The sequence below is a fragment of the Aulonocara sp. 'chitande type north' Nkhata Bay genome, linkage group LG6 (genome assembly GCF_057382095.1).
Source record: "Aulonocara sp. 'chitande type north' Nkhata Bay isolate Kocher_YH1m ecotype deep benthic linkage group LG6, A_spYH_male_GT1.1, whole genome shotgun sequence".
Taxonomy (NCBI): domain Eukaryota; kingdom Metazoa; phylum Chordata; class Actinopteri; order Cichliformes; family Cichlidae; genus Aulonocara; species Aulonocara sp. 'chitande type north' Nkhata Bay.
The window spans coordinates 9257562-9273999 of record NC_141349.1 but is presented as its reverse complement, the minus strand read 5'-3'; the positions used below and the strand labels follow the sequence as shown (position 1 = coordinate 9273999).

Sequence of the window (16438 nt, the reverse complement as noted above, 5' to 3'; positions counted from 1 at the left end):
CACTCAAGCCAAAGTCATCATTTCTGAAACGGCTTTTTCTGGCTTTAATCTGCCACCTCTGCTTGTCTCTCTTAATCATTCTCTTCTTTTCTAATAAATCAAACAGTTTCTCCTTGATTTTTTTGTGCCCCTTTTGTTACAGGAAAGACTGTTTCTTACCATTTCCAACTACATCTTTACTGCCATCTTCGTTGGGGAGATGACTCTCAAGGTAAAACCCCTTTTGCTCTTTTTTCTTGCTCTTTTATGCCTTCCTTACATATCTCGGTTTCCTTCTTTGACATCCTATCCAGTCTCTCCTCTTTTTTTCAGTCCATCTCTATTATTCTGCTTGTCTTTCCCTCTTCCTGAAATCTTCTCGTCTCCTTTCTCACCAAAATGATTCGTCTTTCATCTCATTTCCATGCTACTGTCCACGTTGTATTCTTTTTTAAAACATTTGTCTCATCCTGTGGATTCTTTCTTCTACTGTTGTCTTAAAAAATCAATCTTTACCTTCCTTTCCTACTTCTTTCTGCAACCTACGTATTAATCAGTTGCACATGCCCCATTAGCGATGCACATCCAGATAATGAAGTTAGTTAGAAGGCTATCACTCTTAAGCTATCCTTTAGCTGCTCCTGGCCTTCCAATCCACCAGTGCACATACGCATTATCTTTTTAATCCACTGATCTGCTGTCCAGAAGACATCATCCATTATTGAGGCCCATGTGTCTTCAGGCCTTTTCCACAATGGTAGAAATCCTGTAGTGATTTATTTATTACCAGGGATAATGAGGGCATGTGCAGCACAATGATGTGGAGATCATCTCATTGCTGTAGCAGCGCAGAGTTCACATGTGCACATTTATGCAGCTGCCCCAGATTGAGCTGCATTCGCTGTTATGTATCGTACATCTTCAAGTTTTTTTCTTTCTTTTTTTAACTTCCATTCCTTCATTCAAATCTCCGCTCTTCAGTTTCTTTATCTTCTGTGCGACATTCATTTGATTAATTTCAAATTCAGGGCCTTCCTTTGTAATTTAATTAGTTTAGCTTTATTTTTGTCTTTCCATGTGCTGCTTATTTGCACTCTCAAATGTGTTATGAGCTTGCTCATTTTCCTTTTCCAAACACTTTAAAATACTAATGAAGACAGCTGCTGTTCTGGCAGCATGTGAAATCTTCACGTTGCACATGTCGCCAGAACAGCCTGGCTGCACCTTGGAACACCATTTTTCCCAAACAGATCTTCCATCTTTTAGTGTTTTGATGATGGAGAGGTGAGTGTTGCCTCTCACGGAAAGCATATGTGTTTAACAGTGTTTACACTACAGAGCACAATGACTGAAAAATAAGAGTTATGTAGACAAGTCTGGCTTTATTTTGCATTTGGATTTTCTCTAATCCATTCAGGGTCAGATAGCTAGCTAGCTAGCTAGCTAGCTAGATAGATATTGTAAGGTAGACCTACAATAATACATACAGAGAAAAAAACAACAATCATATGACCCTCTATGACCAAGCACTTTGACGACACTGGCAAGGAAAAACTTCCTTTTAACAGGAAGAAACCTCCGGCAGAACCAGGCTCAGGGAGGGGCGGGGCCATCTGCTGCGACCGGTTGGGGTGAGAGAAGGAAGACGGGATAAAAGACATGCTGTGGAAGAGAGACAGAGGTTAATAACAAGTATGATTCATTGCAGAGAGGTCTGTTAACGCAGCGGTCCCCAACCTTTTTTGCACCATGGACTGGTTTATTTTCAACAATATTTTCACTAACCGGCCTTTAAGGTGTGGCAGATAAATACAACAAAATAATTACCTGTACCAAAAAAAAGAAGATTTATTCATAACACATGGGAAAAGACCCAGGGAAACCGAGTTAACGTTAAAAACGATAAAAAAATAACTCTAAAAAATGGGGAAAAAACCCGCAAAAACATAAATTTCACACACGAGCCTCAACTCTCCCGGTACCAAAGACTCACGGACCGGGATCGCTGTATTAACACATAGTGAGTGAGAAAGGTGACTGAAATACTCAGTACTCAGGTTTGACTGCTAGAGTTTGTCTTTTGCCCTTTGGATTGTCATAAATCAGGGAACTAGTCTCTGAAGATCACATAACATTATTGTTCAGCTGTATTTGTTGGAAGCAGCACGGTGGCACGGTGGTTAGCACTGTTGCCGCACAGCAAGGAGGTCCTGAGTTCAATTCCACCATCAGGCCGGGGTCTTTCTGTGTGGAGGTTGCATATTCTCCCCGTGTTTGCGTGGGTTCGGGTACTCCGGCTTCCTCCCACAGTCCAAAGACATGCAACTTGTGGGGATAGGTTAATTGGATAATCCAAATTGCCACTATGTGCGAGTGAATGTGTGTTGTCCCTGCGACAGACTGGCGACCTGTCCAGGGTGTACCTATACATACAGCTATGACAGCTGGGATAGGCTCCAGCGACCCTGAAAAAGGATAAGCGGAAGCGAATGAATGGATGTATTTGTTGGATACATAAGATTTATTTTAGATGTAGTTTGTATTCCTTGATGTATGTGTAGCAGTGTTTATTCTGTCTGAGCACATAGTTTACTTTAAGAAAATGAAAGTGAGAAGAACAACAAACACTTTTCCACATTGTCTTGGCGGATGGCCATTCATAACAGCTATGAACTCCAGCGTCACCATATTGAGCAGACCTATGTTTTCTTATCTCAGCAGACAAACCTGCCCTTTACAGACTTATTTATTCAGTTGCATTCCCATAAAGTGTAAACGCTGTTTATTGTTTTGTCGCTCTGGTTACACTGTTTGTTCCTGCCAGCGTTGGATGGGTGACGTCTGACTGTTTTGGGGAAGGTCTTCACCTCTGTCTTCTTTCCTCTTTTGACAGTTTTTTTCTGTCTTTGCATTTCTGTTAATGCTTAGAGGGAAAAAAAAGATTTCCTGTAGTGCTGTTTGCTTTTTCTTTTTATAATTATTTGAGCAAAACGTCACATTAGACTGTCTTGTCCTTTTCTGTCTCACCCTCCCGTCATCTTTTCTCCGTTTCTCTTTCCCACCCCTCCTGTTGCTGTCTAATCTGTTGTTCCAGTCTGGTCAGTCTGATCTCTCTCAGTGGAGCTCTAATCAAGCAACCACACTAATTACAGTTTCTTTTTCTAAACACGCCCCATCACACACACGACCCGCTCTCATCTCCTCACACTCACACACTTGCGCACAGCCCATACATGAGTAGCAGCAATCAGTGTAAACACTGTTACCTGCACACGGCGAGCCTGACCTTGAACATCAGACTCTGGGGGTACATCTGTTATCTTTCGCCCTCCCAGTTCCTCTCCCTATCTCGCATACACACACACACACACACACACACACACACACACACACAGAGGACTGTGTTTTCATTACTTCGGGAAGGATTTATGACACTGGCATCGTTTTTTTTAAAACCTTACCTTTAATATAAATTGTGCTTGCATAACTAATCCCTTCTTTAACCCTAAACCCAGTGTAAGAATCAGCTGCTGTGATTCTGTAAACTACTATAGGACTGATTTATTTTTATGTATTCAATTTAAAGTCAGTGTTTTTGTTTTGTTTTTCTCATTGCAACGATTCATATTTCTTACAATTTCCCCTTTTGATTGATTTTTCTTTTTTTTTCTTTTATTTCTTTTTTGCTTCTCCCAGCACATCCAGCTCTGAACTGAACAGCATCAAGCTTTAAGCTGATGCTACACATTAGCAATTTTTTTTCTTTCAGAGCCGCTTCGTAACACTTTCTTAGCAGCTCACTAACAAAGGCTGAAAGAAACTCTGTCAAAACAGGCAGACTTCTTAGCTCTAAGTAGCATTACTCAGCAAGTTTTTCTGAGCTATATCCTGACATGAGACTCTCTATATGTCTCTATCTCGAATCTAGGCACAATGAAAGCCATTTACTAGCTACCTTAAGGACCTTTTAAACCCTTATGCTCCTGCTAGGGCTTTAAGGTCATCGTCACAGTTACTGCTGGCTCAGCCCAGATCTCGACTTAAGACTACAGGTGATCGATCGTTTGCTCTTGTTGCACCTGTGCTGTGGAACAATCTCCCGATTGGCATCCGGGCATCTGATTCTATTCATTCTTTTAAATCACAGCTTAAAACATATCTTTTTAAACTTGCCTTCTCCACCTTTTAATTGCTGGTTTGTTTGTTTCTTTGTTTGTTTGGTTGCTGTGACCTATTGACCTCTTGTATTAATTCCCTCCTATCTTTCTATTGGTGTCTTTTATTATGGTGGTACAGCTTTTATCTTGCTATTACCCATGTGCTGTAGTCATTCTTATTGGTAGCTTTTATCTATGAACATAACTCGTTATTTTTTATTTTTTTTATCCGTTATCAATGTTTGAACCTTTTATTGTTTTATGTAAAGCACTTTGGTATGCCCAAGGCTTTTAAATGTGCTCTATAAATAAAGATTGTTGTTACTAAAGTGCTCTCCAGCATCTTCACAGCATTTGCTTGTCAGAACTCCTTCCATTAGGACTCTTAAGTTGTTCTTCTTTTTGGTATTAGCAGACTAATGTTAGCGCCAAACATCCTTCAGTTTGAAAGGTGGACTGAGACGTGCACAGCCAGGAAAGATTAAAGGCAATTTCAGGTTCATTTCAACTTGCTATTTTTCCCATTAATGTAGCAATTATTGTGTTCTTGTGGGTCTTTGCACTCTACACCCCCATTACTGAAAATTCAGAGAAACGAGGAGTTGCCCAAAACAGCATGTGAGCGTTCTGTATCAGGGGACCTAAGTACTATTTCCCCCAAAAATGTTTTTTTTAATAAATAAATAAAGCTTCAGAAAAACTGGAAATAAGTCATTTAACTTGTTAATGTGTGCTGGCACATGACTTCAATTTGAAGGGAGATGGCTCTGGGGAACTCCTCATTGTTTCACGTACACTTGTAGAAAGCCTAAGAGAGCGCGAGAACAGAGCAGGCAGCAGTGTCTCTGTCAAACACTCAGGGAGGAGCTGGTTTGTAGTGTGGGAAGGCTAAAGTGGGAAATAGTGTACTAAAACTATGCTCAGCTTATCATTATGGTTAAAGTATTGTGTTAAAGTATTTTGTGTTTTTACTGAGGCGCAAATCCATGACAGGCTAATACAGCTGTTAGATCCCAGTTACCCCAGTACTGAAACTCCAGACCGGCTCTGTTTAAAGGGTTTCTGATTCTGTGAGTGTCAGCACAGAAAATGTGCACTGGGGGCTTCATGACCTGGGTTTCTGTGTGTGAGCAGCTCCTGTAGGTGTAATCAGAGCTTCCTTTTTAAACAATCCATTTAAAAAACGCTGTAGCAACAATTACAGCGTTTTCAGCTAAATTTCAATTGGAATTTGAGTGTAAATAAGAAATGAATTTACTGTAAAGCTGTGAGCTGGATAACAGCTGTGAGAGGAGACAAGTATGCTTTGACAATAGACCTACTATCATTTTTATTATCGTATTTAATCTGCTTAATGGCAGGTCCACAGCACTCCAGTAGTCCCACGGGGGCCTCCGTGTTGCTGGCTGCTATTAATACTATAACAGTTGATTTGTAATTCTCAAAGCATTAACATAGACCGAGCACAGAGGACATGACCAACTTGTTGCTGTACATATCTCATCTGTGTTAATCCCCAAAATATATACTCACAGTCATGATTTACACCACGTTAGCTGAAGGACAGGCTTCCCATATTTTTATTTAGTGTGTTTCTTGTTTTGTTTCTGTCATTTGAGTTTTTGTAATGGTGAATTTTAAAGGTGCCAATTAGGGCTCTGGTTTCACTCAGTGGTTAAGCAGGCGACCACATGCCACAAGGCCAAGTCCAGCAGCCCAGGTCTTATAAAAGTGAGAAAAAGCCCTAAAAATAAACTAAAAAGAGATGAAGCTGCATGTAATGTACTGATGTGACGCTCCAGCCAAAACAGAATAGAATAATCCTTGAATTGTCCCACAAGGGGAAATTTGGGTGTAACAGCAGCAAGAAAGACACATATACAAGCAAACAGGACACAAGACACAAAGACACAGAACAGAAACATACACAATTTTTACATATTGTGTATGTAAAAGTAACAAGTAATAATAACAAGTAATAAGTAATAATAATAATAACAAGTAATAATAAAAGGATTCTTGTTGGACACAGCTATGATAGGCTGGTGGTGTAAAACTGTCAAACTACCTTTTTTTTTGTCCTGAGTGACACTAAGTTTCTTCTTCTTTTTTAAACGTATTTATTTATTTATTTTGAGGCAGAAAATGATGCCACCACAAAAATGCCAGAAATTTAAACTCCTGGTGAAGCCACTTGAGCCTGGCTTTAAAAGTGACCCATTCCTCACAGCTAATAGTGGCAAAAACAGCACCGACTGACCAGAAAAAATGTTTGTAAGCGTCGATAACTTGATGTGGTGTGGACACATAATGACAGCTGAGATAAGCAGCTGGAGTTGTTTGTCCTACAGTGATCATTGTAGTAAAATAGTAAAATAAATGCTCTGCCTGAAAGACTTTACTTGATACAGAATATAATGTAAAAGCATTCCAGAATCTGGCTCTAGTTATATTTTCTGCGTCTCGCAAGTTTTGCTGTGAAATGACAGCAACACCGAAGTTGCTCCATCCCATGAAAGCATTTGACAGGTGTCAAATGATGTGGCTTACACCCATCTGCCACGCAACTTTTCTTTGAAAGTCAACTCTTCTCCCCCAAACTTTCCAAATGTCTTTTTGAACCACTTCAGGGGCTTTTCACTTGCCCTTATGTCTGTCTTTCATTCCACCAGCTGGTAGTTTTCCCACAGTTTATACAAGATTCTTGATCTTCCCCACCCACCTCACTCGTTTCCTTTCTTTGTAGTTCAGGAGTTTTCCTACGACTGTGAGTTCCCATCTCGCTGTAACTAGAAGTTGATAGAACAATCAACCAGAAAAAACAACTGCATGACGTTCATACCTCGATTTCGACGAACATCTCTTCTTTATGTTTGGGCTTCTGTGTCCGGGCAGTTAGTAAAGCCGAAATGTGGAAGTGCCTGACATAAGAAGATTTGGCCAGACTGCTGAAGTAGCACATTGCACTGTCAGCAGTGCAGACTACTCTACATCTAAATGAAATTGTAAACTATTTTCCTCGAGTTTTATTCATAGACTTTTGCTCCAGTCACAGTGGTCAGCAAGATTCGGTGTCAACATGAAAGCTGATTAACGGCACAAACAAATAGGGTTTTCTTTTCATTATGGAATCTTTATTCTACTCCCACTTTGAAGTATGCTCATGATTTCTGCCTGGTCTTCTTTTAATAACTGCCTTTTATTTCTTTCCTTGTGTCCCTTCTAACCACAGTTTCGCTTACAAACCAACTGTTTTATTTTTTTAAGTCTCTTCTCCTGTCCAATATGAAATGAAATATCTGTTTGAGAAGCTAAGTAAGCAATTTGAATATCAAAGAGTGTGTGTGCCTGTGTACATCTGCTCACATCTGCATTTCCTCATCATTTCTCCCTTCATCTCCCCAGGTGGTGTCTATGGGTCTGTATTTGGGGGAAACTGCCTATCTGAGAAGCAGCTGGAACATTCTAGATGGTTTCTTGGTCTTCGTGTCTCTGATTGACATCGTAGTGTCCATGGCGGGTGGGGCTAAGATCCTCGGGGTTCTCCGTGTGCTCAGGTTGCTCAGGACACTCCGTCCTCTCAGGTTTGAAGGACTTTCAGTTATTTTTTCACATTTCCCCACTGCATGCCCCATCAGGATGGTTTCTAAAAAGGAAAAGGACAGTTTAGGAAAATATTTGCAATCTGAAGATCAATAATACTCACTTAGCTTAGTTAGCTTAGCATTAGGTAGCTTTACCTGAAACATTAAACCTGATCAACATTGTTCATAAAAAGGGACTGTATCTAGGAACGGTTGTGAGACCATTTCCAAACAATTTGGAATCATTTCCATCACCCAGTCACACAAGCACTTTTGCATCATTTTACTGCAAGAACGATTCACCAGGAGGAAGCAGTGTGAGAAACTGCAAAAAAACAAGAGCTACATCTCAGACTCAGGACTGAGAAATGCTTTAAAAAGAGTGGGACAAAATTCCTAATTAGTGATCTGAGAAACTGATAAAATAAGAGGTACAACACAAATGCTGCAGCAAGGGGGACTCAGGGCGACAGGTCCGAGGGGAGATATCATCACCCCCATCTGAGATTGGTTATCAAGTCCCAGTTGTTCCAAGGGTGGTGGAGAATGACCGAGCTAAGATCCTCTGGGACTTCCAGATACAGATGGACAAATTGGTGATGGCTAACCAGACATAGTAGTGCTGCACAAAAGAAGAACATGGTCGTAGTGATAGACGTAGCGATACTGAATGACAACAACATCAGGAAGAAGGAACACAAGAAGCTGGAGAAGAACGAAGGGCCCAGAGAAGAGCTGGAGAAGATGTGGAAGGTAAAGGTAACAGTGACCCCCAAGCTGGACGAGTGGCTCCAACAGATCCCAGGAACAACATCCGAGATCTCCGTCCAGAAGAGCGCAGTCCTAGGAATGAATGAATATATATATATATATATATATATATATTAATTAGGGGTGCAATGATACACAAAATTCACGGTTCGGTTCGGTTCGATACTTTGGTGTCACGGTTCGATATTTTTTCGATACAAAAAAAATGTTCATGCCTTTTTAATTTGTCATTTATTAAAATTATAAATATATATTTTAACTCAAAAGTACAGTTTTTAAATTTAACCCTAACCCTTGTGCGTGTTTTTTATTTTGACAGCGAATGCGCACCTGCGGACCACTTATGTGCAGCCCTGGTTATTTAGCTCGTCATATTGCAGCCACAGAAATTCTTTTGTCCATGAAACCATAAAGCTGCACTTTCTTTTTGCCTTATAGTCTGATTTGTCATAACTTCTCCGTTTTGTGGTAAGCTTTTCTTTGGCTGTCACTTCTTCACCCTGACCTGTCTTATTTGGCTCAGCAGAACTAAAATATATATCTGTCTGTGAAGGTTCTCAGTCATCCAGGTCATCGTAGTCAAATATATATCCTGCTGCTTTTACACACGCACTCACATAAGCTCAGCGATTCTCTGCGTGATCAACCTCTCACATGTTTAAGCTGCGGGAGATTTCACTTGTCATGTTTGCATAGTAAGCTAACGATTAATAAGATGATGTCAGAGGAATTGGTGCACAAATTATCATCACTCACAGATCAGTGCTGTCGCTCTCTATAACACAGTTCGCGCGATTGCAAAGTGAAAGCAAAAAAACAAGCGCAAATTCAAACGCGATTGCAATATGTCACATATTGACAGTGGCTCACCGATGCCAATGACATAATTACCCAGCTACATTTCTGAAAGAATGCAAAAGCATTGACATATATTTTTCCTTCCTACAATAGCCCGACGGGCAGGGAAGAGATAGATTTTGGTAAACCGACTGAAAAAATCGCTAGCCCCGGGACGTCGGGCTAGCGATATTGCGAGCCCTGTATCTGATTGAGGAATCACTCACCTTTGTAAAAGAGAGTTTATTACAGAGAAATGTCTCTTTCCAAAATAAAAGCTATATTTTGAGTCATTCTGCACCTGGAGTGCAGAATGACTCAAAATCCCAGAAATGTTCCTGTAAACGAGCGCACATTGCAAAGCATGTGTGCTGAATAGGTAATTGGGGGGGGGGGCTGTAGCTCAGGTGGTAGAGCAGATCAGCTACTAACAGTTAGACTAAAAAGTTTAGAAAAGTACTTGTGTGATTGGGTGAATGAATTAGTTGTATAAAGCACTTTGAGTGCTCAGAGTAGAAAAGCGCTATATAAGAATTGCGATTAATTACAGAAAATTGAAAGATTTTAGTTAAATTTTTTAATCTATTGACAGCACTAATATATATATGAGAGAGAGAGAGAGAAGATTTGGCATGAATTCAGTTCCTTCTGAACTTGCTCATATTTGCGAACCATAAAACAGTTATTGTATCAGCCGTAGCACTCTGGACAACACAGGTGCAGTCATTCTCACACAGGACAGTGGATTAATGAAACGGCCTCCCCCTATCAGCAGTAAAGTGTTCTACTGTTCTACTGAAATAAAGTGTCTCTCTCTGACTGCTCTCCACACCTCCGCGCAGATTCATATATTAGGAAGGATGATAAATAAAAGTGAAGTCAAGTGTTTTATAAATGGATCTGTAATTCTGAACATGGAAAAGTGGTGACCCCCCACCCCACCCTCCAGCTGCACAGTGCAGGAATCAACTTCAGCAGCTGATGTTTGCTAGAATGTCAGATTAATGGCAGCATCTCAGTGAAACTGTTGGATAGCTTCATGGATAACCAGATAAACAGACTAAGACGTTAATGGCTTCTCCATAATTATCCCCGGATCCTGAAAACCGAAATTATCTCCTTGGGAGAAATGATCTTGAGAAATCAGACGTTTATTCTTATTTTAATTTTCTTTTGTCAGCTGGCGAGTTAAATTATTCTGTTTTCTTGAGATAACAAAATAGATTATTGGCAGTTTTTGGGATGCCAGCATAAAGAAAAGTGACTGAAATGACCGCAGTGTTTTAGACAAAAGCTCTGCAGTCACGTTGTTCTTTTTCTTTTTACTTTCGCTTCTAAAAGATGCTGTGTGTCGTTTTTTTTCTTCCTTCTTTCTTCATCTTTCCATCCCTCTCCACCTGTTTGTCCTACAGGGTGATCAGCAGAGCTCCAGGACTGAAGCTGGTGGTCGAGACCCTAATCACGTCCCTCAAGCCCATCGGCAACATTGTCCTCATCTGCTGTGCCTTTTTCATCATCTTTGGCATCCTTGGTGTTCAGGTAAACATATTCGTGTCCAAGTCCAAGTTGCCCTCCACCTAACATCTTCTGCCTTGCTATTTTTTTTTAAATCAGTAAGGGAATATCATCACAAAATCTAGTTTATCTTTTTAACTCTACAAGCAAGTTTGCAAGTATGGAAAATGTACAGCTGGCTCCTTTATATTTTCATATTTTCTTTTGCACCTGGTTGTCAATCCCACCCTGCTATTGCACACTTCATTTCATGTCATTCTCTCTGCATCTGCTGTTATGCATTCTTTTACCCACATCCCTCTTTGATGTTCAGTGTGAGTGAGAGTTAAAAACGTCTTTTCTCGGGAGGAAAACCACACTGTTGATATCAAGCGCTCGTGGAGTCTTCAATAAAGCTCCATGTATGCACTAGTTACAAACACTAATTGTGAAATGACTTCAAAAACCGAGTGAAAGAAGTGGCTATGCAGAGAAGGTTTTTTTTTCACTGCTCTGTCGTGATTTATCTTCATGTGCCTCTGCCTGTGTCTGTTTTCCTTCAAAGCTTTTCAAAGGAAAGTTCTACTACTGTGTGGGTCTCGATGTGAAGAATATCACCAATAAATCTGACTGCCTGGCTGCCAACTATCGATGGGTTCACCACAAATACAACTTTGACAACCTTGGACAGGTACGAGATAGAATACAGTGTATGCTTGGCATCCTGGCAGGGCTGTTTCCCACATATTACCCTAGAAGTACACACAAACTACACCGCACACAGAGACACTGTACTATGCTGTCGATCCTTTAAATGGTCTTAAAGCTGGAGAAAAAGCGACAGTTTGATTCATGAATGCGAAAAAAGAAATGTAAAGTGCCTTTTGCCCACAATAGAAGAGATGGTTTTCAGTTAGCTACAACATCCCATCGTACAACAAAAAGAGGTGGAGAATAACAGAGGAAGGACTCACATGGCTGACAATGCTAATGAATGTTTTTAATATTGTACCACTGATGTCTATTACATAATAGCAGTTCATGTTTGTTGCTCTGAGCACTAGGCGATTAAAGTACTTTGCTTCATGTCTGTGGTTTGATCTACTAACATCTTTTCTTTGTCTTTTTTTTTTTTTAATAAATGCCAGCTGTTAGATTTAGCCCATTATACTATTAGCGTTTTGTTTGGATGGGTCTAAATCAGGGGTCTCCAACTCCAGTCCTCGAGAGCTACGGTCCTGCAGCTTTGAGATGCATCCCCAGTCCAACACAGTGAATCAAATGATTGAATCATGAATGCGATGAAGTTTGGCAAAGGCCTGGTAACAAGCCATTCATTTGATTCAGGTGCATTGGATCAAGGATACATCTAAAAGCTGCAGGACAGTAGCTCTCGAGGACTGGAGTTGGAGACCCCTGCTTTGTTTATTCATGCTGTTGCTTGTGTCCCTTTCAGGCTCTTATGTCCCTGTTTGTGCTGGCATCAAAAGATGGCTGGGTCAACATCATGTACCATGGACTAGATGCAGTGGGAATTGACCAGCAGGTAATAAATAATATTACCGTAAATACCTATGCTCATGCTTGTGGTTATAGTAAAAAGAAAGTCTACACTCTTCTCACACCTAATGATGATCAGTTAGATGTGTTTGATTTGCAGCATCTTGCTGCTACTTATCGTCTTAATTCCTGTGGAAGCAGAAAAGCTGTGCTTGTTTCAGCATTTTGAAATACTTTTATTTCACTTGTATTGACATACATATGGTATAATATATCAGGTTTTGCAGTTCACCTGACATTGTATTTACCTAATGCGAATGATCACATTCATTGTTTTATATCCAGATACTTAAAAGCTTTTTCTGTCTATCTATCTGTCTGTCTGTCAGTCATTCAGTCAGTCAGGTTCACTGTTCAGTGGTAGTAAACTAAGCAGAGTGGCCCACATGCCTGCCTAAATCTCCATCTACATACTCAAACCTCTTTGAGGGAATCCCACATTTCTTTAACAGATGGGATATAAAATTCCTCCTTCTGGTCTTCTGAATATTCAACCCAGTTGGATGTTCCCAGATCTCCTCCACAGGGACGTGTCTTAGTGTCGTCTGTTCATATCATTGCAATACTACAAATGTTTCCTGTAGGAGCAGCACCTTCTACATCACCTTCTCCTTCTGGATTTTATCATTGGAATCACATTTAACCCTTTCACACATAGTGGTCACTACAGTGGACAGCTGTTCAAAGGCTGCTTTCTTGTATTTGTGTCAGTGTTGATGGTATACCTGCACATAAACCACTACATTGGACACTGATGTGTCACTCCATACCAAATTCATAAGTCAAAACGTATGATGTCCACCTAAGTCGACATGTAACAAACTCTTTAAGAAGTACATGTTTAAAAAAATGAAGTTCAAAAATCTTTTTTCATGCTTAAAGATGAATAAAAATACTAACCAGATTGAGGTTGTCATGCATGAAACGGTTAAATGTGACGGCCCAGTCCTCTGAGATCCCTTTGTTAGTATATTTTATTTGAAGAGCTTTACTCCAATGTCCCTATTATGCTGTTTTTAAGTGCACTGCCTGTGTCTTTGCTATAATGCAAATACCCTTTTTTTTTATTTAATTAACCCACACTCCCTCCAATGAATGTTATGTGAGCTGAATGTTGTTCATAACTAGTTTCACATAAGACTTTAAAATTATGATTGAAGGTGAGAGTTGAGCTATAATTGGAATGTGAAATTAGGAGCTTTGCTTGAATGCTCTATCAGAGATACTATCGTTATCTAATGGAAGCTAAAACGTTCTAATAAACAATCACACCTGAGGCCAGTCACGATCTTAAAAATGTATCTTTGCTTCCTAAATTGGAGAACACGCTGCTTACTGTCTCCTTAACCCCACAAATAATATACACAGACGACAACACCATCCAATAACGTGATGCAAATTAGTCTTCTATAGTGGCTACAAAGTGAACACGTTCCTTGTAGAATTGGTTTATTTGAAAATCTATTAGAGAATCTATTAAAAAGAGTGGGCATTATTCTGGATGATTCAGTTTCCTCGCCTCAGGGAGAACCCTCACTGCAGTCCAACATGGCTCTGAATGACTAATCCCATTTACACTCCACCCAGTGCTTTCAGCTCTCAGCGCTCCCCCAAATTGAAAATCTGACTCTCATCTCCAGCTTTATTGTCACTGAACTTCAGAGTTTTTTTTCTTTATTTTTTGTTTTGTTTTCTAATGACTCTCTCCCAAAAACTACCTCCACATCCAATCAACCCACGTTGTCTCCATTCTCTGCCTATTCCTCTGTTTACTGTCATCCTTTGAGATTGCTGACAGTCCCCAGATTTTCAAACTGTACTGAATATGGACACAGAGTGTCAGATGTATTCTTTTCTCTCAAAAAAGAGATTTCAATCTGGTTTTCGCTCATGTCACAGTACCGAAACTGCTCTACTTAAAGTCACTAACGATCTTCTAATCGAAGCTGACTCTGGTCTTCTCACCATTCTCGTCCTTTTAGATCTGAGCTCAGCCTTTGACACCATTTCTCACTCTGTCCTTCTAAGCAGACTTTCCTCTCTCGGCATCTCTGACACACCCCTCGTCTGTTTTCAATCATATCTCCTCGACCGCTCCCAGTTTATTCAACTAAGATCATTCCGCTCTCGTCTATTCCCCGTCACCTCTGGTGTACCCCAAGGCTCAGTTTTAGGCCCTCTTCTCTTTATAATATACATCCTCCCTCTAGATACCATCTTCCGCAAATTTGATCTTCAGTTTCACTGTTTTGCTGATGACACCCAGTTATATCTCTCTTGCAAACCTGATTCCTCCCTCCCACCTTCTTCCCTTACAGAATGTCTATCCGAGTTAAAATCCTGGTTTACCTCTAATTTTCTAAAGCTCAATGAGGATAAAACTGAGATCCTCCTTATTGGCACCAAATCCAACCTTTTGAAGGCAAACCATTTCTCACTCACCATCGATAACTCCACAGTTTTCCCTTCTCCTCAGGTTAAGAGCCTTGGTGTCATCCTAGACAGTTCACTTTCCTATAAATCTCACATCAATAATCTCACCCGTTCTGCCTACTTCCATCTACGTAACATTAACAGATTGCTTCCTTCTCTTTCCACCCAGTCTACGTCCATTCTTGTACATAGTCTTGTTACCTCCCGTATTGACTACTGCAATTCTCTTCTGCATGGTCTCCCCCAAAAATCCCTCCATAAGCTTCAACTGGTTCAGAACTCTGCTGCTCGCATTATCACCAGAACCCCCTCCTACCAGCACATCACCCCTGTTCTTCAGGAACTTCACTGGCTCCCTGTGAAATTCCGGATAATTTTCAAACTTCTTCTGCTCACCTTCAAGGCCATTCATAACCTCGCTCCTTCTTACCTTTCTGACCTGTTAACCACCACTTGTTCTGCCCGTTCACTTCGTTCTTCTTCTTCTGTCCAGCTTACTGTACCTTCCTTCCGCCTCACCACCATGGGAAGCAGAGCTTTCAGCGGCTCTGCTCCCAGGCTGTGGAACTCTCTGCCCCCTGAAATAAGAAATATTGGTTCTCTCCCCCAGTTTAAATCCCAACTCAAAACTCATCTGTTCAAATCTGCATATTCACTGTGAATCCACTGTTTGTTCATTTTATCTTGTGCTTGTATTTTATTGTTCTTATTCTGCCATTGTTTTACTAAGTGTTTTATCCTATTGTAAAGTGTCCTTGGGTGACTTGAAAGGCGCTCATAAATAAAATTTATTATTATTATTATTATTAAAACGAGTTGAATAGATGTGTAACCCTAAACATTTAGAACAGTGTCAAACTTGTCCTGGAAGTGATTCTCAGCGATCACCATATTTCATGTACATACCAGCTAAAACAACCGGGCCGCTGGACATCAACAACTAACCTTTCCATTTTCAGATGTTAATCAGGTCACATAAAGCACATAGCAGGAAATAGTCTGTATTGAATACTGCTGTAAGCTTTATGTAGTGATTTAAGAAACTGTCTGGTGACACACAAGACCCCTACTTGATAAAGGTGAATGCACCAGATTATTAGCTGAGCGTTTTGCCCATCAACGCATCACACAAACTCAAAAGGAAAGAAAAAAGTCAGAAAAGTTTGAGTACATCTGTGAAAAGGGCTTTAAACTTTCCATTCATAGTATTTTTTTTTATTGAGATTAAAATGAGGCTGCTCAGAGGTGGCTGGAAGTAGGTACTTTGAGCTCACCCATGGATTATTTATGTTTTCCTATTTTTGTCTATCTTTTTTTAATGTTACATTTCCCTGTGTCCTCTAGCCGATGATCAACAACAACCCATGGATGCTGCTCTACTTCATCTCCTTTTTGCTGATTGTCAGCTTCTTCGTCCTTAACATGTTTGTGGGTGTGGTCGTGGAGAACTTCCACAAATGTCGGCAGCACCAGGAGGTGGAGGAGGCCAGAAGACGTGAGGAGAAACGCCAGCGTCGCATGGAGAAGAAAAGGAGAAGTAAGATCCAGAGAACAGGAAGAAGCTGAAGGGTGAACGTGGGATACGCAGGAGTTGGGAGGGAGCTGAGTGCCTGAAGCACTGTA

General features: G+C 40.5%; 1 protein-coding gene across 3 annotated transcripts in view; it reads left to right on the top strand.

The window, feature by feature from the left end:
- Nucleotides 1-16438, top strand: part of LOC147327215 (voltage-dependent T-type calcium channel subunit alpha-1I-like) — a 179534-nt gene that overhangs the window by 117421 nt on the left and 45675 nt on the right. For all 3 annotated transcript variants that reach the window (XM_086294862.1, XM_086294861.1, XM_086294863.1), the window contains exons 19-24: nucleotides 143-211; nucleotides 7542-7720; nucleotides 10741-10867; nucleotides 11388-11513; nucleotides 12279-12368; nucleotides 16160-16352. In XM_086294862.1, the coding sequence (XP_086150988.1) occupies nucleotides 143-211; nucleotides 7542-7720; nucleotides 10741-10867; nucleotides 11388-11513; nucleotides 12279-12368; nucleotides 16160-16352 (784 nt within the window). The remainder of the gene's footprint in view (nucleotides 1-142; nucleotides 212-7541; nucleotides 7721-10740; nucleotides 10868-11387; nucleotides 11514-12278; nucleotides 12369-16159; nucleotides 16353-16438) is intronic.